Source organism: Mustela lutreola, chromosome X (assembly GCF_030435805.1).
Source record: "Mustela lutreola isolate mMusLut2 chromosome X, mMusLut2.pri, whole genome shotgun sequence".
Lineage (NCBI taxonomy): Eukaryota > Metazoa > Chordata > Mammalia > Carnivora > Mustelidae > Mustela > Mustela lutreola.
In genome coordinates, this window is record NC_081308.1 from 95,983,856 (window position 1) to 96,010,992 (window position 27,137).

The following is a 27,137-nucleotide window of genomic DNA, read 5'->3' on the forward strand; positions in this document are numbered from 1 at the left end:
TAAAGGCAGTGTGAATACATTTTAGCTTTTTGACAAACCACCAAATCAAGCACTTCTGGAAGACATGAATTTTTATCTTAGGAGCTTTTAACGATGGAAGAGGAGAACTTTTTTAAAGCTATTTCTAGAGAAAACGGGTAGAGGTGGACCAATAATCTTGCCTTACATAGTATGAACTAATATTTTCTGTTCATCATTTTCTCACATTTCTTGATTCTAAAGTACATTAAGATATATTTTAGCTTTTTTCCCCTGAACTGCATGTATATGTGTGTATGTTTGGTACAGAATCATGGAGGGCCCACTACAATGGTTCCTGCTGCTTCAAGATACTGTGTTGCAAGGCGAGGACATAGCTCCAGCAAACAGACTTTGAATTCAGAGGAGGGCAGTGGCCAGACTGACAGTGGTGAGTCAGTTACAGTTAAATGTTTCTTTAAAAGATGATTCTTGTGGAATTAGTACATCAGGGCTGTGAAGTAAGATTTAAAGTTTTGGTTTGAGGGGGTCTCATAGTGTTCTGGTAGCTCATTTTGAATGAGTTATCAGTTCTTGTTTCAGAGCTTTCTAGGTGTTTGAAGATATTTCTTCAAGATGTTTGAAGTTTCTCAGGACAGACTTCTATTTCTATAGGCCACCACATTGTCACAGCTTACTTCCTGCTCTCTGCATAGGTCTTCTAGTGAGTTTTGATTTGTTGAGATTTTAGTATGGAAAATACCTATTCCTTATTAGGAAGACACTACTTGTGTTATGGTGAGGACCATTTGTTTATGGAACTATTTTGGACTTTTCCGTGACTAGCTGCTATTTTATGAGACTGCTATAAGATAATTTCATTGTCCAAAGAAGTCTACCCAAGAAAGATGTCCAAAGAAGACTTAGGACGTTACTCTTTATTGTATCCTATTGGTCATCCACTGGACTAAATAACTATATTATAATTTTAATATTTTGCATCCTTCTAAGGAGTCTTTGTTTATATATGAGGAAATTATATATGAGGAATCCTTGTTCATATATGAGGAAATTGAGGCTCAAAGGGCAAATGACATGGTCAAAGTCATACCCTTTGGTAAGTGGCAGAGATTTAACTTTTTTGTAACAGCTTTGTTTAGATATAATCCACATAATGGTATAATTAACCTGTTTAAAAAGGGTACTGTACAGTGATTTTAATATAGTCAGAGTTGCATGACTCTCACCACAATCAATTTTAGAACATTTTTATCACCCCAAAAGGCAACTCTGTACTCAGTAGTAGCCACTCTCCATCCCTCCCCCCAGCCCTAGGCAACCACAAGTCTGTTTTCTACCTTAATGGATTTGCCTATTGTAGACATTTCATTTAAGTGGAATCATGCAATATATGGTCCTTTGTGATTGGCAGAGATCAATTTTGAATTTGGTTTGCCTGTGTGTATGTCCTTAACAATTGCTGTACTGCCCCTTACCATGGGGTGTGCTTATTTTTACCATTTTACTGTAAAATGATGTATGAGTGACAGTTCTACTGAAGCAGTTCTGGAGGAATTGGGTAGATTAAGGAGGTATGAGGCAGTCTCACTGGCTTGATGTAACAATCAGGTTCTTTATTTTCTTGTGATGTTTTTCTTTTTACATATGTAGAAGAAAATAGATATTTCTAGGAATTTACTGAAGACAAAACATCCAGCACAAGAAAGATCTGTGAAGACTTTGTCCCCATGCATGTGCATGCATGTGCTCAAGGATGTGTATTTTCTGCTCTTTTACTCAGCATGACCCTTTTGTCTTTTCCCTTTAGCTTGGTGGGTACCTTCAGATGTACTGCTCACCTGTAGTGCCGTATTCAAAGTAACCAAATCTTTGTTCTCACCTTAAATCCTGCTGTCTGAAGTGGTTGCATGTATGTGTTTGATAAGTGACATGTGTAAGAATCAAATCCAGTTTTGACCTGTGGGGTTTATTTGGTGGAAAGCTGTCCAGTTGATGATTAACTTTCTCTACATTTCAATGGTATAGTAGTATTAGATAAAAATACTTTAGACCACTGAGCTCTCCTGAGAACATACCAATTTTAAAATGTTATTTACTTAAAAACAGGCTGAGAAATGGATGAGGCAGGATATACTCCTTTAATGTCCACCTAAGCATAGTATGGGTTATACTCAATTACTTTATAGACACCATTTACTAAATATCAAGCACCATACTTTGTTCTTTTCACCCCCCCCCAATGATCTTGGTATTATTATCCCTAATTTATAGGGCAGAAATTGAGGCACAAAGATAAATAACCCACTTAAAGTGGTGTAAATTAATCAGGATTCAAATGTAGACATCCGTAACTCCAGAACCTGTGAATTTAATCACCATACTCTACTGCTTGACTGGAAAAAATGGATACAGCTGGTTTTTCACTTCTGCCTGAACTCTTAAGAGCTGAGGGAATTTTCAGAGGAGAAATTTGTCCTGTTCACAGTCAGTATCTGGCTTCAATATCTGTTAATCACTAGTATGAAAGTTCAGATCACTTGTTTCAAGGACGTATACATTTTAGTTCTGAATATATATCCATAAAACTTGAGAAAAAGCAAGTGCTGGCCATCTGGCTCTGCTGAGCTAAAAAGCCCTACATAAACACTTCTTCTGTCTTTTTTTTATAGGGAGATATCATGAAGAATATATTTATCCTTCAGGTCAGTGAGATCTAGATATAATCTGACATTCATCATTGTTTATACAATTTTAAATTATAAAATAATGCTCATTTTTTACTTCACTTTGGCTATATTCCCTAGAACCAGACTATGAAACTTCAGGTGTTTATAGCACAACTGAATCTACAGCAAACTTGGTAGGTATTTAATAAAAATGGCAAGCACTTCTATCTCCTTCTGTGTACTAGGGCACTGTTCTAAGAATGATATATATAAATGTATTTAAATTAGAATAATCTTATGAGGTAGTTAGGGCTTCGTTCCCATTTTGTAGATGAATAAATTAAGACCCTGAAATTAATCTATTTAATGATACTCCTAATGTGTTGATAGAAGAGGAAATTCAGACATTGGCAGCGATGATTTTTAAGAGGATTTTATTATGATATTTTGGTAAGGATGGGCCATAAGTCATTGCTTCATATAACAAAAGTTTGTTTCTTGGTTATGCTTTGTGTCCAGTGGAGGTCTACAGGAGGGCTCTGCTCAGGGACTCAGGCTGATAGAAGCTCCATTCATGGTTGCCAAGGGAGGAACCAAAAGGTAGTGAATGGCGCCCTGGCTCTTAGAGCTTCCACCTGGAGATAACACCTGTCACTTTCTTTTTCATTAGCCAGAGTATGTTCCACTGAAGTATCTAACTTCTGTTGCCTGAAAGTCAAAAAGTTGGAAATATTTTAACAGCACTAAGGACCATGACATTGAACTCAGACTCCCTCCCACAAGCAAAATACTTGCTTCCACCTCAAGGGAGACAATCCAAAAATCTCATTCAGTGTAATTAAACTTAAAGGCCAAAGTTTCTGGGAAATGTGTAGTACTCTGTGCATTGGGTCCAAATGTGGCTCACTAAAACCAAAGACACAGAGTTGTTTAACCACTAGATACCCAGTTTATAATCGTGGAGCAGGGACTGAAAAATGGCAGTAAAAATTCCCATTCAGAAAGGGGTGGGGGAATGGGAGAAAAAGTTAATGGCCGTAGCAATCCTGACATCATGGACAGCCACTGTGGGGGCCCCCAGCCTAGGCATGGGGATTGTTCTCTGGAGGGGCTCTCTGATTCATTGTTTTCTGGGGCTGTTGGTTGCTGCAATCCCTTCTTTCCTTGGTCATATTTGAAGCAGGCATTGGGGAAAAATCCTTCTTGGCAGCTGAGCAGCTTTCTCAGCCTGCTTCTTACTTGGAGAAAATTGGGAGCCCAGGGGTCATTTTATCTCACTTGGATAGTTTTAGTTCTGCTCATAGTTTCTTTGGCTGCGTGATTAATTTATTCTGCTTCTCTGTATGATTCCTCTTAGTTTCATATGCCAGTAGCCATACTGACAATTTTTTCTTTATAGATAAACTACTTAGATTTGCTATAATTTGCCTTCTTATCCCTGTGTCTCTATTTGATTGCAAGTACCTTGAGCTTATCAGGGATGGAGGAGCCATACTTTTGGTGGAGGCTTTTCCATGAGCCATTTTTTCCAGTTGGAAGGATTCAGTGGGTGTTGCATTCTTAGTTGGAGTTTTGCTTTGAAATATCTTCATGCAGTCAGATTTTAACAACTTGGTTTTTGCTTCAAAGCCAAGTTTTAACTGCTCTTCATTGTTCAAAGTACTTACTCATTTTATATTTTACAGCTTTGGTTGAAGCAGCTGTGTCTTCAACCTTGTAAGTCCCTATATTTCACGGATTCTCTATTCCTTTTCGTTCTTGCCTACAAACTCCTTTTCTACACACATCTTGTCTTAAAAAATGTTGCTAAACTCTGCCAACAGTAATCAAAACACAAAATTAACATTGTTTTCCAAACCTTCCCTAAGAAACACAAATCATTATCTCCTTTTCAAGTTAGGTTTTTGTTAGAGTAGCATTCCACTTCTAATTACCAAATTACTGTTCCAGTCAAGCTGTTATGCTGCAGTAACACCCGTCCCCCCAACCTTAGCTGCTTAACACAGGACAGTTGTTCTTGCTCATGTTCTGTGTCTGATGTAGGTTGGTAGCAGGTTTTTATTCATCATAGTTACTCGGGGCATCCAGGCCGATGGACATGTGTACTTTCAGTCACTTTTCAGGAACAGAGATAGGGTGATTGAACACTGGCTTTTAATATTTCTGCTCATAGTGACCAAGTAAGTCATATGCCCACACCTAACTTTAGTTGGGGCCAGGAAGAACAAGTTACCATGTACCCAGGAGAACTGGAATATTTGTAAAAGCTTGAATAACAATCCTCTGTTCTCTAATTATGTTAATCTTAATCTTACATACTAAATTTTCGTTTTCACTGTTTGGGCAGTACATCTTAGGAATGAAAACTATGATACATTACTCTCTTCCCCTTATTTCTCCTTCCCTTTCCTAACCCCTTCTAGAAGAATAGTTTTTCTTCTCACTGTGCCATTAGTATTCTCATGTCGTATGCTTCTTAAATAGCCACCCCAGTGGAAAAAAAAAAGTAAAAATCTCACCATTAAGGATGACAAGAATAGATATTTAATTCCTTCTTTCTTTTTTTGATACTTAATTTCTTTCTATCCCTTTAATTTCATTTGTCACATGTTCCTTTTTGTTTTGAACTTAACTTTATCATACATCCTAACTGGCTTCCAATCTCTTCAGGATGTGCTCCACTCCCCACTCCCTAGTCACCAAGTCTATAGCAAGTTTCTAAGTAATTTTTTCTTCACAGCATGCTGTGGGGAAAGGACCATGCAGGACTTATAAATGTCTAGGCACAGAGCCTCCTAAAAAAAACCCGCAAATATTTATTGCTGTTCATTTCTCTGCCCAACTCTCAACTAAATCTTTCTGTAGAATTGTTCAGCATTCACATTGGGCCCTCTGAATCAAAGCCAAAGTTTACTTTTTAGCAGGTGCTTTGGTTGTACTTGAAAACTGACTTTAGAAAAGTGCAATCCATGGTAAGTTGGGTTCATCATCCATATGATTCCTCTTGTTTTCTGTGATCACTTCCCTTGATTCCCTCTGTGCTCTTATCATTGTTAAACCAATTTCTGTTGCTAGGTGTTTTGTTTTTGTTGTCATGACAATTTGTCAAGAATAATTGACCCTTTAAATAAGTTTTTTCTTTAATTCAAAAAAAAATTATTTATTTGACAGAGAAAAAGAGATCACAAGTAGGCAGAGAGAGAGGGGGAAGCAGGCTCCCCGCTGAGCAGAGAGCCCGATGTGGGGCTCTATCCCAGGACCCTGAGATCACGACCCAAGCCGAAGGCAGAGGCTCAACCCACTGAGGGGGTTGAGGTGCCCTATAACTGCGCCTTTTAAAATCATTTTTACTTTCACAAAGACCTTGAGCCAGAAGGGCATAGTGTTCAGATTATACTCCATCCTGTTTAGATAGGATATATCTGAATAACCAGATATTCACTCTTGTCCCAAGCTACATTTTTAGATGGAATGCTTTTGTTTAGTTAGTAAAACTGTTGTTGGTCCTACTGATTTTGAAGCTTTTAAGGCAAGAAAGGCCACTGAAAAAGTGTTCAAATTATATCCTCCACTTGATTTTAGTATCTACATTGGACTAGAATTGGATATGATCAGGTTCTCTGTGGATGGGAAATAGCACAGTCACCTAAATCAGGCACTGGGGTGATACCTTTTGGAACATTATCTCAGTAGTTGCTTCCAAATCTGAGTACTTTCAGGACAGATCACTTTTCACTTAATTCTAGAAGATGTTGAAACAAAGCACGTTTCTTGATTTATCTTTATTTAACTGTACTTCTATATTCATTAAAGTCTCTTCAGGACAGAAGACCATGTTCTATATCTCCTCAGGACACAGTTACCTCATACAGCTACCCCCAGAAGGTAATCTTAATAGTGTTACCAAGCAATCAAATGGGGGGACTGACTTTTTTTTTCTTTTTATTGTCCTTGTCCTTCATCATATTTAAGTATTATTGTGCTTTGTGGTGCCTGGCACAGTGATTAGTAAAATTCAACAAATTGATTATCTACTGTGTTCCAGACACTGGTCTGTGTGCTGGTGTTTGATTACTGATAGTCCTTCTGTTCTGAACCTCTTATGTAACGAGTGAAATAAAATAAATTACTGGTCAAGTCTCTTTCATTTACTGAAACTGAAATGTAAAGAATAGGGAGCTAGTGTCAGAAAAGTTGCTGAAACCATGGAAGTGAATAAGATAATCCTGGGAAAGGAGGAGATTGAGAAGGGCATCCAGAACAGATCCTGTAGATCACCAAATTTTAGCAAAGGGTTAGAGAAGGAATAGTTAAGGAGAGAGGAAAAGTAGGAGAATATAATACTGTGGGAACCTCAGGAAGAGCATGTTTCAAGGGGTAGTCAAGTGTCAGTTGCTACCAAGAGGTCAAGTACCAAAAGGACTAGCAAGAGAGTTTTGGGAATTGTTGCCATGAAGACCACTGGTGACTGAATGCAGTTTCTGAGGACTGGAATGGGTAGCAGCCACACAGCAGTGGGTGGTAAGAAAATGGAGATTGCATTGAGAAGAGCATGTTCAATAAGTGTCTGTTACTATGTAGTGAACATCTCTCTGTGCCCGGTGCTGTATTGGGTGCTATGGCCTCATGTGAAAAACAAATTGCAGTCCCGTGAAGTTTACACATAAAAAAGCAAAGCATCTTTTCTGTTAAAAAAAAAAAAAGTGTGTGTTAGTGTGGGGAAATGTATACACATGTAGAAACAAACATACAAATCTCTGGATAATATGTAGGAAATTCAGAGGTTACCTGTTTGGGGAGAGGGGAGAGGAACTAGGCAGAGGGAAGAGATATGGATTGGAAGGAAACATTTCATTGTATACAGTTTTATAATTGATCTTTGAATCATATTAATGTGTTATTTTTTCAGAAAAATACATTTAAAAATTAAGATCTTGAAGTTAATTGTAGTCTTTGAAGGAAATAACCTTATATAGGTTTTACATAAAGATTGATTTCTCAGTGTTGTAGTTATCTAAATACTGTATCTTGAAACTTAGGTTCAGATAAGAAACAGTGTTTGAGAAATAACTAAACTTCCCTAAATTTTTCTTCTGCACTTACAGGTGATGGTAAATTCTTCAGCAGTTGCAGCTTCCTGTGCCAATAATGTTCCAGCTTCAGTTTTACCTAACTGTGCAGTGGCTAATCAAGCTAGTAGTACCACTTCAGTTTCCTCACAGAATGTTATGCAGCCTCTATTTGTTTCTCCACCTATGCAGGGCAGGCCAGGTAGGTTATTAGTGGTTGCTTAGTTTGGGAAAACTCCTGTTCATGAACATGCACATGCAACAATTCTAGTGATTAGATAGGGTTACTTTAATTTGTAGTATTAAATTTGTTTTAACCTACTTAATAAATTATGTTCTGTATTTAAGGAATCCATGAGATTTAAGAGCCAGGGTTTCTAATTTTTTTCTTGCAAATTTGGCTTTGAGATGATTTTGTAGCTATTGTTTTGCTACCCTATTGAAAATTTAGAGGACTTTACTAGTTAAACTGAGTTAAGTTTATTATACAGGGATTAAAGTTGAGGTGTTTCATGCTTCACGGAAGTAATTCCTGAAAAGTTTGCTGTGAAATACATTGCCATGTACATCATTTTCCCATGAATGTTGTAAGAAAGAATATGGCTCTAGAATTTAAGAAACTTAGGTTAGAATTTTGGTTTTACAACTCACTACCTCTGTAATTTTGGACAAGTTACTGAGCCTTTCTCACTTATGAGCTTGGGGTTACTGGTAGTACCAATTTATGAAGTGGTCATGAAATTCCAGTGAATTAACATAATTTAGAATTCTCAGAATTCTGGAAAGCTGATGGCAACAACAGCATAGCTATTTAATCTGAGTCCTCAAATAAAAATGGAAATAGCAAATCCAAAACCTATGGGCAACATTTACAATAAACTAGGTGACAAGGTGTCCCCACAAACTCCAAAACTTAAGCAGGGAGGGACAAATCACCAGTCACAAGACCTGCATGCTATCAGGGTCTGTGTGGGAGCAAGAAGATGGAAGCATCGGGGAGGTTGTCTGAAGGGCCTGACAACAGAAGAACCCCAAAAGCTAGTAAGAACTCACTGGAAAGTGGGGTGGCCAGTTTGGAAGGAGCAGCTAAGACTGGGAGGGGATTTGACCTCGCCAGTACTAGGTGAGTGTTTGAGGGACATGGTAAAGGGACTTGAAGGGCTTAGAGCAATCCAGCCCCTAAGAACCCTCAAAAGTGACCTGCCAGGGCTCCCTGATAGGATAGAGAAACTGCCGGGAGTGGAATCAGAATTGACTGGAATTGGGAAAAAGGATCTGTCCAGACCAAAGCAGAGGAGAATAGAACCATGGAATCCCAGAAAGCAGCCATGTTTTTGAACGCTACACAAAAACAAAATTACCCTGTATCTACCTCATCCTAAAGTTCATGAAAAATAATTTCACGTAACAAAGGAAAAGCACTAAAATGAAACCCTATACAAAGATATTTTAAGAACAAAAAAAGAATAATACCCCTATAGACCATAAAAGCATGTCAGAAATATGCCAGTGAAACAAACTAATAACTATTTCAGAATGAGCTAAAGATATAAATAATATAAAACGAATAATTGGAATTAAAAATCTTAAAAAGAATAACAAGTCAGAATTAGAAAAACTCAAATGAAGTGACAGAACTCAGAAAAGCATTAAAAATGGCAGAAAGTGATTTCAGGTACTAAGACTAAACTATAAAGAATGTGACCAAATATACACAACAGATAATGCTTTAAAAGAAAGATGTAAGAAGGAGGGGGAATCTAAAACGAAGAAAAGGAAGATAAAGATTCAAAAGTGACTTGTTAAAGTTAGGCAAAGGAGATCAAACATTCATAGAAGTCTCTGAAGAAGAAAACCAAAGTAAGGAAAAAGAACAAATATTGAAAACTATAATTCAGAAAACTTTTCCTGCAATTGAAAAACTTTTAAACTATATATTGGAACAACAATCTGAATACCTGAGTATATTGACCCAGAACAGCCAACACCAAGATAATTCTAGTAAAATGATCAGACTTCAAAGAAAAAGAAGGTCCTTTGATTATCTAGATAAAAGAACGTATGGAGTATAAAACAAATAAAATGATAATCATCAAACTTTGACAACAGTGCTTCATGCTAGAAGAAAATGAAATAACATTTAAAATACGGAATGTGTAAAAGATTTTATATCCAACCAAAAGTGATTTTCAAGCCTAAAAGGCAGTAAGAATTCAGAGAATATTACTTGCCTGAGCCCTTCCTGAAGAATCTACTAAAACTGTGCTGTCAAATAAGGTAATCACTAGCCACATGTGACAATTTAAGTTTTAATTAATTACAGTTAAATAAAATCTTCAGTTGCTCACTTGCACCAGCCACATGCTAGGTGCTTAAAGCCACATGTGGCCAGTGGCTAGTGTCTTGGACAGCACAGATATGGAATATTTCTTCTATCACGGGAAGTTGTATTAGATGGACATCAGTGTACCAGAGAATGAGTTGATTTTTAGATTACCAAGACAAAGACATCAACATAAGACCTAATGGTAAGTTTTAAATGTATAATTACCTTAAGAGTTAAGACAATGAGGGTTAAGAGGTGGAGAATACACTGTATAATAGCAATAACCTTACATTTGGACAATGTAGATATTGTATGGCTATTCTTTGAAATATAGTTGAGAGACCATGTGCCAAGAATTTTTTTAATCATTTCAGTAATTACATGAGATTCTTTTATCTAGATAATCAGATTGTTATTCTGAGACTGTGTAATGTCGCCTAAAACAAATGAGTATAGGATATTCTTAATTTTATCTCCTTGTGCCCTTGCAAACCAGGAGTCTAACTATGGAAGAAAGGTAATATGGATATAATAAGGCTAAAGAAAAGCTTTTATGGTCTCAAATTTGAATTGGAAGTATCAGTATAACTTCCGGTGTTTTATCTTTAAATATATGTGTATGTTTCCCAGCTCCCAGCTCCCACTGAAAAGACCTAGAAACAATGAATATTCTTAGCACTCATTTTGTGGTCTTGAAATACATTTCTCATTTTAAAACCAAGCAGCTTTGTGGAGAAATGGCTGCTGATTCCAGGTCTGGGCAGGAAATGTTCAAGATGAGCCTATATCATTTTCTCATACCAGAGAGTGAAGAAGCTATTAGACTCCTGGAGCCATGTCAAAAGAACTCAGGAGCCATCTTGAAGAGGTTCCCATTGGCCAAAGATAGAGCAGTTTGAGTCTCAACAATGATAATTACAGCAGACTGGAACATATCAAATACATTGGATTTAAAAGTTCTTAATGATATTTGAAACAAGATGGGATTGGGAGGGAGACAAACCATAAGTGACTCTTAATCTCACAAAACAAACTGAGGGTTGCTGGGGGGAGGGGGATTGGGAGAAGGGGAGTGGGGTTATGGACATTGGGGAGGGTATGTGCTTTGGTGAGTGCTGTGAAGTGTGTAAACCTGGTGATTCACAGACCTGTACCCCTGGGGATAAAAATATGTTTATAAAAATTAAAAAAAATTGGTCACCTTAGGAGAAATAAGCCAGTTCATTATCCTAACTGGAAAATAAAGTGAAAGAATAAAGCCTTTGTCCTGCCTACCTTATATGAACTGTACCACTGGGTAACCAAATAGATGAAGGGAAGTTTCTGTATATTAGTGTTCTAATCAGTGAAGATAATTATTTTGCAGTCCTTACTGAATAGGTATTAAATAGCAGTTAGCTGTGAAGATTGCAGAAACATTATCTATAGATGTGTTAAATCAGTCCTGAGTCTGATCAGTCTCCTGGATCTAGCTGCCTATTTGCAGGAAATAACAGAACATACTGAAACACCGTGACTATATCATCAGGAAAATTAAAGACTGTGGAAAAATCAATAGGTCAAAAGGCCCACATTTTTCAAAAGAAAAACTGAAAGGAGATGACAGAGATGGAGAAAAGACCAATAGTAAAAGAGATTCAAGACGTCAACTTTTAAAAGCTACCTAGGGATGCACATTTGGAGGTCAAAACTCTTAAAACCCCAAATGAGTGATTACTATGAAAGTCAAGGTAATGGTTAAATTACGGTGGGAAGGAGGGTTGTAATTGGGATAAGACACAAACATGTTTTCTGGAGTGACTGGCAGAGTTTTATTTCTTGGCCTGGATAGTGTCCACCTTAAAACAATTTGTTGTGATTTGCTCTCTGTATCTGATTCACTTATAATTTAAAAATTAAGTTCTTAGCCTAGTTCCTGGAATAAAAACATTCAATATATGTTCATTAATGAGCATAGAAAGTTTGCACTGAAAGTGTTATTGTAGACCCTGGTTTTACTACTTTGTGCTAATTGCAAGGAAAAGTATTACATGTCTGCTTTGGAGACTACTGAGCATAAGAAGAAATGACAGGTGAATCAAGCATTGGAGTACCTCATTTATGTAGTCCTTGAAAGCTTACCATTTAAATGCCAGGTTGTGTTCTGTGTAGATACTTCTAAAAATGTATTTTACTTCTTGTTCTTTGAGTCGCTTATCAACCTCAGCTGTAACTCTATTAGGTCATGGCTGCTAGTTAATCGGTCTTTAACATTCCTTTCACTCCTCTAGATGAAACAGCTCATGTTTCCCATTGTGTTATTCATGTGTCTCTCTGGCAGCCCCAACCCATCCTCCATTATGAAGTCACTTACCTGCCAGGTGATTAGATGTGATGATTGCCTTTAATATGAATCTCCTCATAGGCATTAAATACTGTTAACTGAGCTTTGGTAACTGTTCCCAAGGCTTTTGTCAGGGTCAAGACTAGTGAAAATTTAAGAGTGCCAAAAAACCACAGTAATCAAGGTAAATAAAACTTTAATGTACTTTATTTTTTTTTTTTAGAACATGTATATACATAGGAGCCAGGTCAGGGAGTAGGGGGACAGAGGGAGAAGGAGAAAGAAAATTTTGAGCAGTCTCCATGCCCAACACAGAGCCCAATGAGGGGCTCGATCTCACAACCCTGAGATCACCTGAGGGATATCAAGAGTTGGATGCTTGGGTTGCCTGGGTGGCTCTGTCCACTGTCTGCCTTTGGCTCAAGTCATGATCCTGAAGTCCTGGCACTGAGCCCCATAGTGGGCTCCCTGCTAAGCAGGGAGTCTGCATCTCCCTCTGCTCCTCCCCCTGCATGTGTGTGCAAGCTCTCTCTTTCTGAAATAAATAAATAAAATCTTAAAAAGAGTTGGATGCTTAACCAGGTGCCTCTAATGTAATTTTTTAAAAACCAAGAGTAATCCCCCCCCAAAAATTCCATGGTGAACAAAGGATCAAAATTTTAAATAAAGACAGGGTCTGTGGGCCAGGCTTAGGGTGAGTTGAGTGAGGAACTCTTTGGATCATGCAAGTGCAGGCTTGGATCCTGTCTTCATTTAGAACTTTGATATTTTACTCATAATGGATTTTTTGGAGGTTTTATTTTGGTGGCCCCTTGAATTTTGCACCTCACTGCACCTAAGTCCCCACCCAGCCCTTTGATCTGTAGAGAAGTCACACCTTACTTTGTATATTCATATGCTCTTCAAACGTCTTGAAACAGACTGTAGGTTCGTAAACAGGGGAAATAAGCATTTTGAATGTACTACGTTTGTTTCCATTAATATTTTAGGAAAGTTTGTATTGTTTTGGAGCTACCCCTTAAATTCTGTTAAACCCATAGAGCCCTGTTAAGTTTATAAATGAGATGCTCATGTAATGTCTAGAATATTTGGAAATTATAAAAGCTTTTTCTTTGGGGATGTACTATAATATTCATTTTCAGGGAAGATGAGTTCAGATAAAATAATCTCCAAATTTCTTCTGCTCTGGATTCTCTCAGGCCCATGAGAACTTACTTAGCTATCCATGTCTAGTAGTAGTTTTTTATTTTTTTTAAATGGTGTGATTTGAATTCTAGTTTAAAAGGAATATAAGTGGAGCTTTGTTGAAAAAGCCATTACTTTATAGAAAACAAATTTATAAAGCCTTCTGAATACTTAGAGATAAATTCTAAAAATTAAATGCCTCTTCTAAATCTGTGAAAGTGGAGATTTCTACATACATGACAAAACTCCAAAAACAGTTGAGCATGTTTTAAAATTTTGCTGTTTAATTTAGATACAGTAAGAATCATTTTTTGGTGCCCATTTCTGAGACTGGACAAGGTGTAGAGTTGTTTATCCAAGTTTTAAATCACCCTAAGACATCCACTATCACTGTTAGCCTGTAACTGTATAAAGGCTATAGTAAGTATATTGTAAGTATTTATGTTGGTGAATAAAAACAAGGATTATTTCTAATACTTGACCTTAAATTCTCCTTGCTAAATTATCAGAATAACAAATTCAGCTTATGTACGCTGTTCCTGTACTAAACTTAAGTGTTCTAAAACTCTGAACTTAAATCTTTATTGAACAATGAGACTAAGGTTTCTCTACTTCTCAGGGTTAAAATTATAGTGCAGGTAACACAATAAATTCAGTACTTAAATGTCTAAGTTGGCTAAAATGATTGAATTGAATGGTTGTATCATCAAATCTAACAAATTTATCTGGTATGTGTATAGGAGATACTTATTTTTACTATGTTGGAACTGTTTCATTTCCTTTATCTTCATAGAGGAAGAATGTATTCATATTTAAACATAATTATATTTGAATTTCTTACGTCAAAAATTGAAACTCCTGAATGAATATTGTTTTTGCTATAGTCACAGGTATAGAAAGTCAAAGGGACAAGATATTTCATCTAGCCTGTGTTAGATTCTGTGTGTCCTTAGAATTGGAACTGTCATGGTTTAGAATGCCCAATATTCCAGTGATACTATGAAGTAGAAAGCTTCAAGGATTACTTAAATCTGCGATCTGTGTAACTTAGTCTTATTAGCTTCTACATATTGTGATTTGACTAAGGATGGCAGATGGCTGAAAACATCCTTAACTTTGTGTTAAGCTAAGTAAAAATTTTACTTTAATGGTATTTCATTTATGTGCTTGTTAGCTGATGTTTTGACCATCAAGACTTTAAAAAAAGTGCAACTTCCAGTTTTTTCCTTTTAATTTCAAGTAATTACTTTAACTCAAAATAATCTGTAATGAGCTCCCAGTTTCAACTGGCATGTCTAAGAACGTAGGCAATTCACCTTCCAAATTTTTAAGTCAAACCATAAGAATTAGAATTGTTTGACCATTTGGGGACACAAAAGTAGAAGATGAACTACTGCTTATAAGGTGTTACAGTTGTGCATTTGCTACTTTGTTGTTTTCTTTTTTTTTTTTTTTTTAGTGATTGCTTCACCATCTTATCCATACCTTTCTGCTCCTATTCCTGCTGCTGCTGGTTCTTTACCACCTCCACCTCCACCTCCTCCTCTTGAGGTGGGAGAGGCTTCAAACTTACCACCACCACCTCCACCTTATTCCTGTGATCCAAGTGGCAGTGATCTGCCTCAAGGTAAGGAGATTCTGAGACTTGTGTGAGGGTTATTTAGTCTGAAGTTTTTTTTTTTTTTTTTTTTTTTAGAGCATATCTCTTTCTCATTGTCTACTAGGGGTAGGGCCCAAATGGATATTGACCTGAGAGCATAATGCCAGGTAAATGACTAAAAAAAAGAAGGAACTGAAAGCTGATAAAAACTTCTCCATAGTCAAGAAGTGGATGTTTTTTTGGATAGCTACTGGTCTGTCTGGAACATTTTCTCTTTGTTCTCAACTACTTCTTTTTTTTTTGAAAAGCAGGAATTGATACCAAAATTTCTCCATTTCTTAAATTCCTACCATAAGTGTATGAAATTGTTATAGCCTTTGATATTTAGGATTCCAAGTGAATTTTGAAGTTTGAGAAGTTTTGTGTTTTTTTTTTTTTTTTTTTTGAGGAATTGGGGATCTGATTTGCTTCAGATTTTAATCGTGGTATATTTTAATTAAACTAAGAAGTAGCTTTCCATTGAAAGTTCTTTGTTACTCCTCAGTTTGGCAGTCTCTCTCAAGAGAATTGTAGTTCAAAGTTGTTTGTAGCTTGTTTATACTTCTTTGCTGTAAAATTCTCTGATTTTTCTAGCTGCTTCTCTATTTTTACTTTTTAACTCCTGCATAGTAACCAAAATCTTTAATTCCATGCTGTTCTTTTTCTCTACCTTACAACTTCATTATCATCTTTATATACATGATTCATAAATCTATCTGGTCCTGGCCTCTGAAATTAGTTACTTACCCCTAGCTACTTTGTAGACATTTTCACTTGGCTTTTTTTCTTTCATTTCAAACTCTGTCTTTAATGAAATTCCTCATCTTTTATCTCCCTTTCTTCTTTCCAGGCCGGGCAAAACACTGACTCCTTGGCTTTCTATTTTGTTAATACTGCTTCATTTCCGCTTGATTTACCCAGTATCTAAACCCTAATCCCTTCACTCTTCTCTCACTTACCTATCCCAGCCCAGGATCTACTCTGTGAGGACATAATGGTGATTTTGCATTTCCCAGCATTTCATTTTGAAAAAACCAGGGGCACCTGGGTGGTTCAGTAGGTTAAACATCTGCTTTTGGTTCAGGTCATGATCCTGGGGTCCTAGGATGGAGCCCCATGTCAGGTTTCCAGCTAAGTGGGGAGCCTGCTTCTCCCTCTCTTCTGTGCTCGTCGTGCTCTCTCACTACCTGTCTCTCTCTCTCTCTCTCAAATAAATAAATAAATTCTTTTATAAAAAAAAAGAAAAGAAAATGCTCAAATATACTATACATGAAACTTGAATTTCAATATGAATATTCATGTATTCACCACTTAGATTCTATTCATTAACTGTACTAGCTTTATCACAGATCTGCCTGTCTTTCCTTCCATCCATCTCCTTGTCCATCAAGTCATCCATTTCAATTTTGGTGCATTCCAAAGTAAATTGCAGACATCAGCATTCTTCACCATAAAAACTTCAGCATATACCATATGACCTTTCCAATATGAGGAATTTGAGAGGCAGGGTGGGGGAGTCATGGGGGTTAAGGAGGGAAAAAATGAAATGAGATGGGGTTGGGAGGGAGACAAACCATAAGAGACAATCTCACGAACAAACAGGGTTGTTGGGAGGTGGGGGTTAGGGATAGGTTGACTGGGTTATGGACTTTGGGGAGGGTATGTGCTGTTTGTTCACCAGTGAGTGCTATGAAATGTGTAAGCCTGATGATGCACAGACCTGTACGCCTGGGGCAAATAATACATTATATGTTAATAGAAAAATAATTTTTAAAAACCCTTCAGAATACATATCATTAACTAGAGTTTGGAGTTTATTTTTTTCTTTTGATGTAAAGCTATAATGTACAAATCTTAAATGTATACTTGCTGCGTTTTGAGAAATGGGTAGATGCACCTTTGCGTAACCCAAATCCCCATCAAAATATAAAATAATAGCATTATCTCACTGTTAACTCATGCCCCTTCCCAGTCTTTTTCTACCCCCGCCTCTACTTACCCTCAAGAGGTATTCACTGTTTGATTTTTTTTGTCAGTTTCACTTGTTTTTAAATTTCATATAAATATACAGTATATACTTGCTATGGTAGGCTTTTTAAACTCAGCCTCATATTTTTGGTATTCTTCCATATCATTGCATGTATCAGTAGTCATTAGCTGTTATTGCTCAGTATTTCATTGTATAAAAATTCCCATTTAGGGGCACCTGAGTGGCTCAGTCCATTAAGCGTCTGCCTTTGGCTCAGGTCATGATCCCAGGGTCCTGCTCTATGTTGGGCTCCTTGCTCAGTGGGGAGCCTGCCTCTGTCTCTCCCCCAGCTCATGCTCTCTATTGCCCTCTCAAATTAAAAAGAAAAAAAAAACTTAAAAAGATTTTATTTTTATTTATTTATTTGATAGACACAGAGATAGAGGGAACACAAGTTGGGGGAGTGGGAGAGGGAGAAGCAGTCTTCCTGCTGAGCAGGGAACCTGAGGCAGGGCTCGATCCCAGGACCCTGGGGTCATGACCTGATCCGAAGGCAGACACTTACTGACTCAGCCACCCATGCACTCCCCAAATTAAAAAAAATCTTTAAAAATTCCTGTTCATTCTTTTGTTGATAGATATCTGGGGTATTTACATTTTGGGGCTTTTGTGAATAAGGCTGTGAATATTCTTAGAAAAAGTCTTTATGAACCTATGTTTTCATTATCTTTGGGCAGTACTTAGGAGTGGAATTTATGGGTCATAGAAAGGTGTGTGTTTAGTTGTACAAGGAACTGCTGGTCATTTTTCCAAAGTTAAATCTTTTTCTGCTTTTTAAAAAAGATTTTATTTATTTGAGAAAGAGAGAGTATAAGCACAGGGAGGACAGAGGGAGAAGTAGACTCCCTGATGAGCAGGGAGCGCAGTGCAGGGCTTGATCCAAGGACCCTGCAATCATGACCTGAGTCGAAGGTAGATGTTTAACGGACTGAGCCACCCAGGTGCCCCTTATCTCTTTCTAGTTTTGTAAGAATTCTGCACCTGATTATTTTACTTCTAAACATTTTCTGACATGTGATCTACTCAAATTCTTCCCCCTCCAGTCTCCCATCTTTCTGTTAAAATCTGGTTATTTTCATGATACCCTCCATTATATTTCAAAGTGATGTTTTTGAGTTTTTGTAGTCCCTTTCTGTGCTCCTTTTTAAAAACAGCTTGAGATCTAATTCACATACTATAAAAGCCACCCATTTGAAGTATACAATTCAGTGGTTTTTCGTATATCCACAAATATGTGCAATCATCACCACTATTCCTAGAACATTTTCATCACCCCAGAAAGAAACCCTGTACCCATTAGCAGTCATTTCTCATTCCCCTGGGCTACCACTCTTCTGCTTTGTGTGTCTAAAGATTTAGCTATTCTGGACATTTGACATGTATGAATCATGCAATATGTGGTCTTTTGTGACTGGCTTCTTTCACTTGGCATGATATTTTCAAGGTTCATCCATGTTATAGCATGTATCCGTACTTCTTTCTTATAGCTGAATAATATTCCATTGTATAGGTATGTCACATTTTATTATCTATTAGTTGATGCACATGTGGGATGTTTTCTCCTTTTTGCTGCTATGAATAACACTGCTATGGCCATTTGTGTACAAATTCTGTGTGAACATACATACACACACCAAGGAATGGAATACTGTGCCATTTGTGAATTTGCTTCCTGCTATTATCTTTTGATATTCTTTAGTTTAGCCTTTATACCCCTATACTCCTATTTACTGTGGAGTCTTTATACTCCCACATAATGGTTCAAAATATAAAAGTTGATTGTTTTAAAATAGTAGTAAATCTGTTTCTACATATCAGAGGTCTCCAATTTAAGAAAGAGGGGTTTACTTGAAGTTTGTTAGTGGGACTCAAGTTACTTAGAAGAATGTATAGATCCCAGCCAATCAATAAAAACACATTTAGAGATACAATTAGAATGCTACAATTATTCCCTCTTCTCCCATACATCTAGTTTTTATTGTGAAATAGTTAAGTTCTATGGAGAAGTTTTTATCACCTTAGGATATAAACTATTTTGAGTTACCTTTCTTAACTGCCTCCTCTTTTTGGAGTTCTAGTGGTATGGTATGTTAGTCATGTTAAGTAAAAGCGAGGTGACTTGTTTCATACAGTGCGAGTTATATTATTAGGCAACATTAATCATGGCATTAGTAGAGCATGAGTTTGTACTGTGTAGTAGCTCCATTAACAGAAGACCATTATGATTGGTTATGTACTAAATTGCTTGTCTCAAGAATAAAGTCTTGATTTTACTCTTGAGAGGAGCAAGAAAATGGCTTTACTGGATTCTTTCTAAATATTAGCAGAGTAGTATTTCTGCCCAATATTAAGACTAGAAATGAAATATGTATTTGGTAATTAAACCTTGCATCAGAAAATGATCTTACCTGTAGTGGCAGGTAAGTGGTCATTTACTATAAGGTAGAATTGAGGGTGATGTTGATGCAGGAAGACTACATTTATAACTATTACTCAAAAAGGCTCTTAAGTGGTAGTTCTAATTGCTTATGTCTTCTAGTTTTTAAAATTAAGATTTTTAATTTTAGATACAAAAGTTTTGCAGTACTATTTCAATCTGGGATTGCAGGTAAGTCATGATAAAACTGCTTTGACAAACTCTAGATTAAAAATGTAAGCTGGTTTGTCTATTTTTTTTAAGATTTTATTTATTTGACAGATAGGTCACAAGTAGGCAGAGAGACAGGCAGAGAGAGAGGAGGAAGCAGGCTCCCCACCTAGCAGAGAGCCCAATGTGGGGCTCGATCCCAGGACCCTGGGATCATGACCTGAGCTGAAGGCAGAGGCTTAACCCACTGAGCCACCCAGGCGCCCCTAAAAGTTGTCTTTATAAGAATTCTGAAGATGATATAAATTAGTTTTGTACTTGACCCTCCCAGTGCTTCTTTTCCTCTTATAAAATAATTGTTAAATTATGGCAAGTGGGGGCTCTAAGCAACACAACTTAAGCATTTATTGACCTCCATATTTAGCATCATATATATGCCAACCCTTCACTGTGTTTTTCTGTTTCAGTAATGAATGGATCATTTGTCTTGCCTGAAACATTTTTATGGTTGTTTCTACATGTTATATGAAAAGTAATTGGACTGATTCAAAGATACTTAAAGGGCTCTATTATTTTTAAAGCAGTTATGTGTTCATAGATATTTACCAAACATTGATTTTCACCACTCCCCTGAAATGTAGAAGGGTGGGGTACTGACAAATATCTTAATACCCTGAAAAGTGTCTCTGATTTCAGGTAAGAGCTCTTTTATTTTACTCTTACAGACGTCATTTCCCCCCGAAATACACCTGACTTCTGATATAACAAGATGGCATATTTCCTAAAATGCAATGATGGATTTTAAGATTTGGCAGATATTAGTAAACTAGACAGACTCCTGGATAATGCTTAGATTAGTTCGTATTCCCAGACACTTACTTCACTAAAATGTTGGGCATTTCATTTCCAGAAAACTATCTTCTCCAGCTGGCACACATTTATAAATTAAGAATAGTGAATAGGTCTTTTGTTCTTTGAGACTATTTCCCAAATGCAGTTTCAAGAATTGAAAATATAAACTACTTGCACCTTCAGTTATGTTAGTTTATTACAATTACATGTGGAAACATTGTAAGTCATATTAGATGTATAAGGCATTTTATATTAAAAGTAATAGCATTCATTATAGTACTTGTGAACTAAAGTATAAAGAAAATCGAAATCATATGTACAACCACTATACACTGATATTTCCTTATAGCTTATTTATCTCTTTTACAAAATATTTGATAGGCTCTGTAATTTTTTTAAGTTAACAATATGAACATTTTTTCCTTAAATATTTAACAACATAATTTCTTTAATTTCCTGTATTGTATCCCATCACGGGTATGTCATAATTCATCCAGTTCCCTACTGTTGAATATTTGGGTGGTTGACTCTTATTTTTTTAGTTAACATACAATGTTACATTAGTTTCAGGTGTACAGTGTAGTGATTTAATAAGTCTGTAAGCTATGCTGTGCTTATCACATATGTAGGCATCTGTCACCATACAATGCTATTACAGTACCATGGGTTATATATGTCTTATGCTGTACCTTTCATCCCTGTAACATATTCCACTCTATTTTGTTTTTTAAAATAATGCTAGAAAAGACATCTTGGTATACAGATCATTTTGTATATCTGTAATTTACTTAGGATGCCTTCTTAAAAGAATATATGTATTCAAATAGGAGATACAGATGCTGCAAATGGTCTTAAAGTTGTAGTAGAGAAGATTTTCCAAATGTTCTTTTAGGTCAAAAATGCTACGCTACCTGAAAATTATAGCCCAACTTTTTTTTTTTTTTTTTAAAGTGAGGAACTCTGTACTACTTTAAGAAAAGAGATAGTAAAGTGTTTCTTTCTTTCTCACCCAAGTGCTATCACCACAACTACTGGCACTCCATGGTCTATGTGCCACAGATGCAGCAGCAGCAACATCTTCATGTAGAGAATTATCCAGTCTATTCTGAGCCATCTCCTCTGGTAGAGCAGACAGTTCCTCAGTTGTATGGTGAGGTGGGGAGACAAGAAGGCACACAGGTGGAAGCAACAACAAATGGTGAGTATGTAATGAGAGTGCCTGCAAGAAGGACAATTGGACTTTATTATGTGTAATTTAATAATAACCTTCAGATATCTCATTTGGTCCATATTCTAGACCCATGTTTTCTTGTTTGTCTTAGAGAGTGAGTATGAGCAGGGATGGAGGGACAGAGGGAGGTAGAGAATCCTAAACAGGCTCTGCGCTTAGTGCAGACCCTGATGCAGGGCTCAATATCACGACCCTGAGATGATGACGTGAGCCGAATTCAAGAGTCGGACACTTAAACTGACTGAGCCACTCAGGCGCCACTCAGGCTCCACTAGGCTCATGTTTTTTTAAAGCATGGTATGGACCCTTGAAGTTCTTGAGACCTTTTTATGGGATCCATGAAGCCAAAAGTATTCATCATATATTACACATATCTTAGAAATTTTATTTGTCTCTTCACTGTCACATTTTGCATTGGGGATTCAAAAATCATTAGTAGTAAAACTGCTGCCACCCAAGCACAAATCAAGGGAGGATCACTAAACAGTGCCTTCACTACCATATATAGTCATGATATGAAGATATCAGTAACTTTTGGTTTTAATCAAAAACGTTCTTGGGGCAAAGCATAAGGTAAACTGTGGATTTCAATGTTGAGAGAGTATGAAAAGTCCAAATTGCTACTTACCTTTGGCAACTACCACTTACCTAGTTTTGGTGTAGCATCCAAGAATATCTAATTATCTGAAAAGACTGATTATTAAAAGATTTCTGTCTTCCAGCTGCATATCTGTATGAGGCCATATTTTCATCATATACTTCAAAACAACATATCACTATTGGTTAAGTACAGAAGCAGATGTGAGAATCCGATTGTCTTCTATTAAGCCATACATTCAAGATTTGCACAAATATAAAACAATGACACTTATCTCACAATATTTTTGTTTTGGAATATAAACTTATTTTTATAGGAATTAATAAATTTAACTTTCTCAGTTTATTTCCTAATACAGTAAGTATTGAAATAACTCACATAAACAAAAGTTGTTTGAGATCCTTAATTTTTAAGAGTGTAAAGAGATCTTGAAACCAAAAAGTTTGAGACCCACTGTGCCAGACCATAAAGGTGGTTGCTGTATGAGTTTAACAATATAGTATAGATAGAGGCATTTTTAAAGGGTTTAGAATGGGATCTTGACTGCCCTTCTTGGAAGGAATCGGCAGGAGGTAGAAAAAAATTATTTAGACTAATCAAACCACATCTGGCTCACATTCCAGTATTGCTGCTTAATGCTTATGATCTCGGCTAGTTACTTTACCTCCCTAAGCCTGATTTCCTATAAAATGGGAAATATCTGACTTGCCAGGGTTGCTATAAGAACTAAATGAGATAAATTATACGTATGTAGAAGTATACTGTGCCTGGTGCATGTGAAAAATGTGAACCTTCTTCTGTTTCTCCCTTTCTTTAAAGCCTATTAATGGTTTGGAAATATTAGTACTACAGATCTTAGCCCTACTGTTCACCTAGTGTTCATGGCCCATTGTAATAAAAATTAAAGTGTCAACCTTCATTGCATTTTTGTACCATGTACCTTTTATAGAATTATTTTTTTAAAGTAATATGGGAGTTTAAAAAAAAATATTTATTTGACAGATCACAGGTAGGCAGAGAGACAGGCAGAGAGAGGGCAGGGAGCAGGCTCCCTGCTGAGCAGAGAGCCCGATGCGGGGCTCGATCCCAGGACCCTGAGATCATGACCTGAGCTGAAGGCAGAGGCTTAACCCTCTGAGCCACCCAGCCGCCCCATAGAACTATTTTTAATTGTAAACCATGAGACAGTGGCAGTCTTCATTCCACAGAGTTTGCTCATCTACATAATCCCAGGTAATGAAGGACTCCTTTTTATTATTTACATAGTCACTATAGCAAGGACCGAACTACATCTGTTTTCACTAAAACTGACTCATGGTAGCAAAAGTGGTGTAAAATTAAAGCAATGCCAGGATCTTAATGACATTCAGCATTAAATGTTTGGTCTTTAGGATGCTCTTCAGAACCTTCAAGTATAGACCAGATTGTATACACACCAGAGTTTTTAATTGCTAAAGTAATACATAATGGTTATTTGGAAAATATGTGTCACAGTGGAGAAACTATTGGATGACTTAATTGGGAATTACCCTTATGAGAACTTAAGTGACTAGAAGGACTCTAGAGAATGTTTTTGTATGTATTTAGTCTGTAGGTACCTAAATCATACCAGAAAGATAGCTATCTCTAGGTAGACTACATTTGACCCATTATACGCACACATATATTTAAATTTTTATAATTAGAAAATTTTCATATAATCTTCTAGCAGCCTGCTTTAGTTATTAATGTTCATATCAAAGGTGCTCTGGGATGCCTGGATGGCTCAGCCGGCTAAGCTTCCAGCTCTTGATTTCTGCTCAGGTCATGATCTCAGGGTCAAAGAGATCGAGCCCTGCGTTGGGCTCCTTGCTAGGCATGGAGCCTGCTTGAGGTTCTTCCCCTCTGTCTCTGCTCCTTCCCCACCTCTTTTCCCTCTCTAATTAATTAATTAATTTTTAAAAAAAGTTTTCTTGCCACATTTGCTGCAGATCTTTCCTATAGTTAGTGCTAAGTTTCACTTTTACCTGAACATCCATTTATGTTATGTTTTAGTAAATCTTTGTATGTAAAGTGTACTATATTATGCATTCTTTGTTTCAGGTACTTTTCCAAATGCTGACCCTGCATCTGTCCCTCACGGAGCCGTCTATTATCCAATGATGTCAGATCCCTATGGGCCACCACCTTTGCCAGGTTTTGATTCCTGTCTTCCTGTTGTGCCAGATTATCCCTATGTTGCCCCTTGGCATCCAGTTGGTGCAGCATATGGTGGTTCTTCTCAAATTCATGGTGCTATGAATCCTGGGCCAGTTGGCTATATTGCTTCACCTCCCTCAACCTCTCATTACCTACCTCAGAATATGTAAGCCTGAGCAGTATGAAGTTACTCTTGCACTGCCATTTTTTGCTGTTTTGGTTTTTAAAAAGTGTTTTATGTTAGTGTTTAAGTGATTTAGGTGGTTAGGGTGATTACTGTTGTATCTTATCTGTCTTTAAGATTATTTTATCTTTTGATTTAAAATACTACTTTAAATAAAGGAATATTACTTTGGGTTGTGGATAAAGAAATTGAGATGGATGTACAGGCTAGCCCCATATTGAACATATTTCATCAGCTCTTTTCCTGTCAGCCAGCTTGTCAACTTTGTATTAGCTGATGGTTCCAGTTGATAAAAGGAATAAATCCTACAAACTATTTCCTTGGTTCAAATGTCACACATCATATTAAACCATGCAAATTTGGAATAACTTGACTTTTTTCTAGAAAATAAAAATATGAACATTTGCTTCTGGATAACTAAATATTAAATGAGAGAGTTTTTCGGGTTTCTTAAGAATTGTCTGAACTCAGTTATGTTCTGTGATATTAATCAGTTTTGAAGGCACATGGTGCTCTGCTTTAGATTTATTCCATATGCTCTTTGATATTGGATTTATGTAACTGTTTTACTGCACAGTATTGAATTGGTGTCCTTTGCACAGTTAGCAGTAAATAAAAATAAGCATTTAAAATTGCTAAAATGAGTGGGGTTTTCTTTTCTTTTTCATGGCAACAAAGAGTACCAGATACTTGATTGTTCTGATGTTTTCTCGTGCTATTTTGGTGGCAAAAAAAATGTGATTTTATGACATGAACTGGTGGGTCCCCATTGAAACATTATTCAGTCTCAAGATGTTGTTATGCATAGTACCAGCTCTAGTTCTTTTCCCTTGAATATGTCCCTTTTTAGCTTGTGGGGGTTCTTTTAATCTTAACTCCCTTATGGAACTTTAATCTAGACTTACTTTCTCATTGTCCTATACTTTCAATAGTTGTGTCTTTTAGTTTTTATTTTTAGACTTACCTTACATCTCTGTAGGCCTGCCTTGCCTTTTCTCTGACTTTCTGTGAGACCTATTTCATCTTTTCCCTTTTATCTACCCAAAGACCACAAGATTCTTTGTATTTATCAGTTCTCCTGTAAGGGGTTATTCATAATGAATGCTTTGCTGTATCTCACCTGACAAACAGCTATTGAAAAAGTATTCTTTGGTTGCCACAAAACTTATTTATATTGCCATCTTTAAAGGTGATTTATGTTTTTGAATTAGTCCATTTTTCCCACCTTCAGCTATACCCTGGCAAAAAGAACCATTGAGAACCTCCAGGCTCCAGGTGCCTTAGCAGCCTAAAGTACTAGAGGAGAATCCATTTTAAAAAAGATATCCTATCGGGTGCCTGGGTGGCTCAGTGGTTAAGCCACTGCCTTCGGCTCAGGTCGTGATCTCAGGGTCCTGGGATCGAGTCCCGCATCGGGCTCTCTGCTCAGCAGGGAGCCTGCTTCCTCCTCTCTCTCTCTCTGCCTGCCTCTCTGCCTACTTGTGATTTCTCTCTGTCAAAAAAAAAAAAAAAAAAAAAGATATCCTATCTTAAATGTACTGTTCTCAAGATAATTGATACTAATGAATTCTAAATCCATGTACTAGTTAAGACTCCTCTTTCTTAATAGTTAGGGAACTGGTTGTGTTTTGTTTTTAAATCCTTTATCTTGAGAAGTCCTTACTGTACAAATTGACATCAGACTTTAGGAAAGAAAGATAGGACAACAGTGTGCTGATCTTTGTAACAACCTGACTCTCTGTATTACTGTTTTAGCTTCTTTTCTCCTGACCTCCTGGATCCTCAGTGTGTGCAGCCTACAAATTGTTTGATGTTTTATGTAAAGGTTTATTTTGGTCAAGCTTAAAACATGGAGCAACCTGTCCAGAATTTTTCAAATATGCTGACATTTCTGGAATATATGTAACTCACAGCAAGTGATTTTCCTGTATCTTAAACTCTCAAAGGTTTACTAATTAGCTCGTAAGGATTGTTTTAGAAGGTTATAGTCTATCTTGAGAATGTGGTTCTGGAAATTGTGTGGTTTTGAGACAAGCATGTTTGCCTTGGGCTTCCAGTTGATTTGTTTTTATTTTAAACTTTTGGGTTGCTGCTTTCCTTTGATTTCCATTACTAATTTAAGTGATTTAAAACCAGAGATTTAAGTGATTTAAAACCAGAAAACCAGAGATCAGTAGTTTATAACTAGATCAACCTAATTGTTAACTGTCACCAGTGTGGAAATTGGTATTATGGTCTGTTAAAATCGTACAAGTATAGTCTGCTTGTTGATGTATTATAATCATTCTTCT

General features: G+C 36.7%; 1 protein-coding gene across 1 annotated transcript in view; it reads left to right on the top strand.

The window, feature by feature from the left end:
* ALG13 (ALG13 UDP-N-acetylglucosaminyltransferase subunit) overlaps nucleotides 1-25,487 on the top strand; it is a 65,590-nt gene extending 40,103 nt beyond the window's left edge. The window contains 10 exon segments of the mRNA XM_059158711.1: nucleotides 289-409; nucleotides 2,649-2,681; nucleotides 2,784-2,839; nucleotides 3,165-3,245; nucleotides 6,459-6,530; nucleotides 7,751-7,916; nucleotides 15,008-15,175; nucleotides 19,784-19,824; nucleotides 21,670-21,853; nucleotides 24,567-25,487. Of these exon segments, the coding sequence (XP_059014694.1) occupies nucleotides 289-409; nucleotides 2,649-2,681; nucleotides 2,784-2,839; nucleotides 3,165-3,245; nucleotides 6,459-6,530; nucleotides 7,751-7,916; nucleotides 15,008-15,175; nucleotides 19,784-19,824; nucleotides 21,670-21,853; nucleotides 24,567-24,832 (1,188 nt within the window). The 3' untranslated portion in view covers nucleotides 24,833-25,487.
* The last annotated feature ends 1,650 nt before the right edge of the window (nucleotides 25,488-27,137 follow it).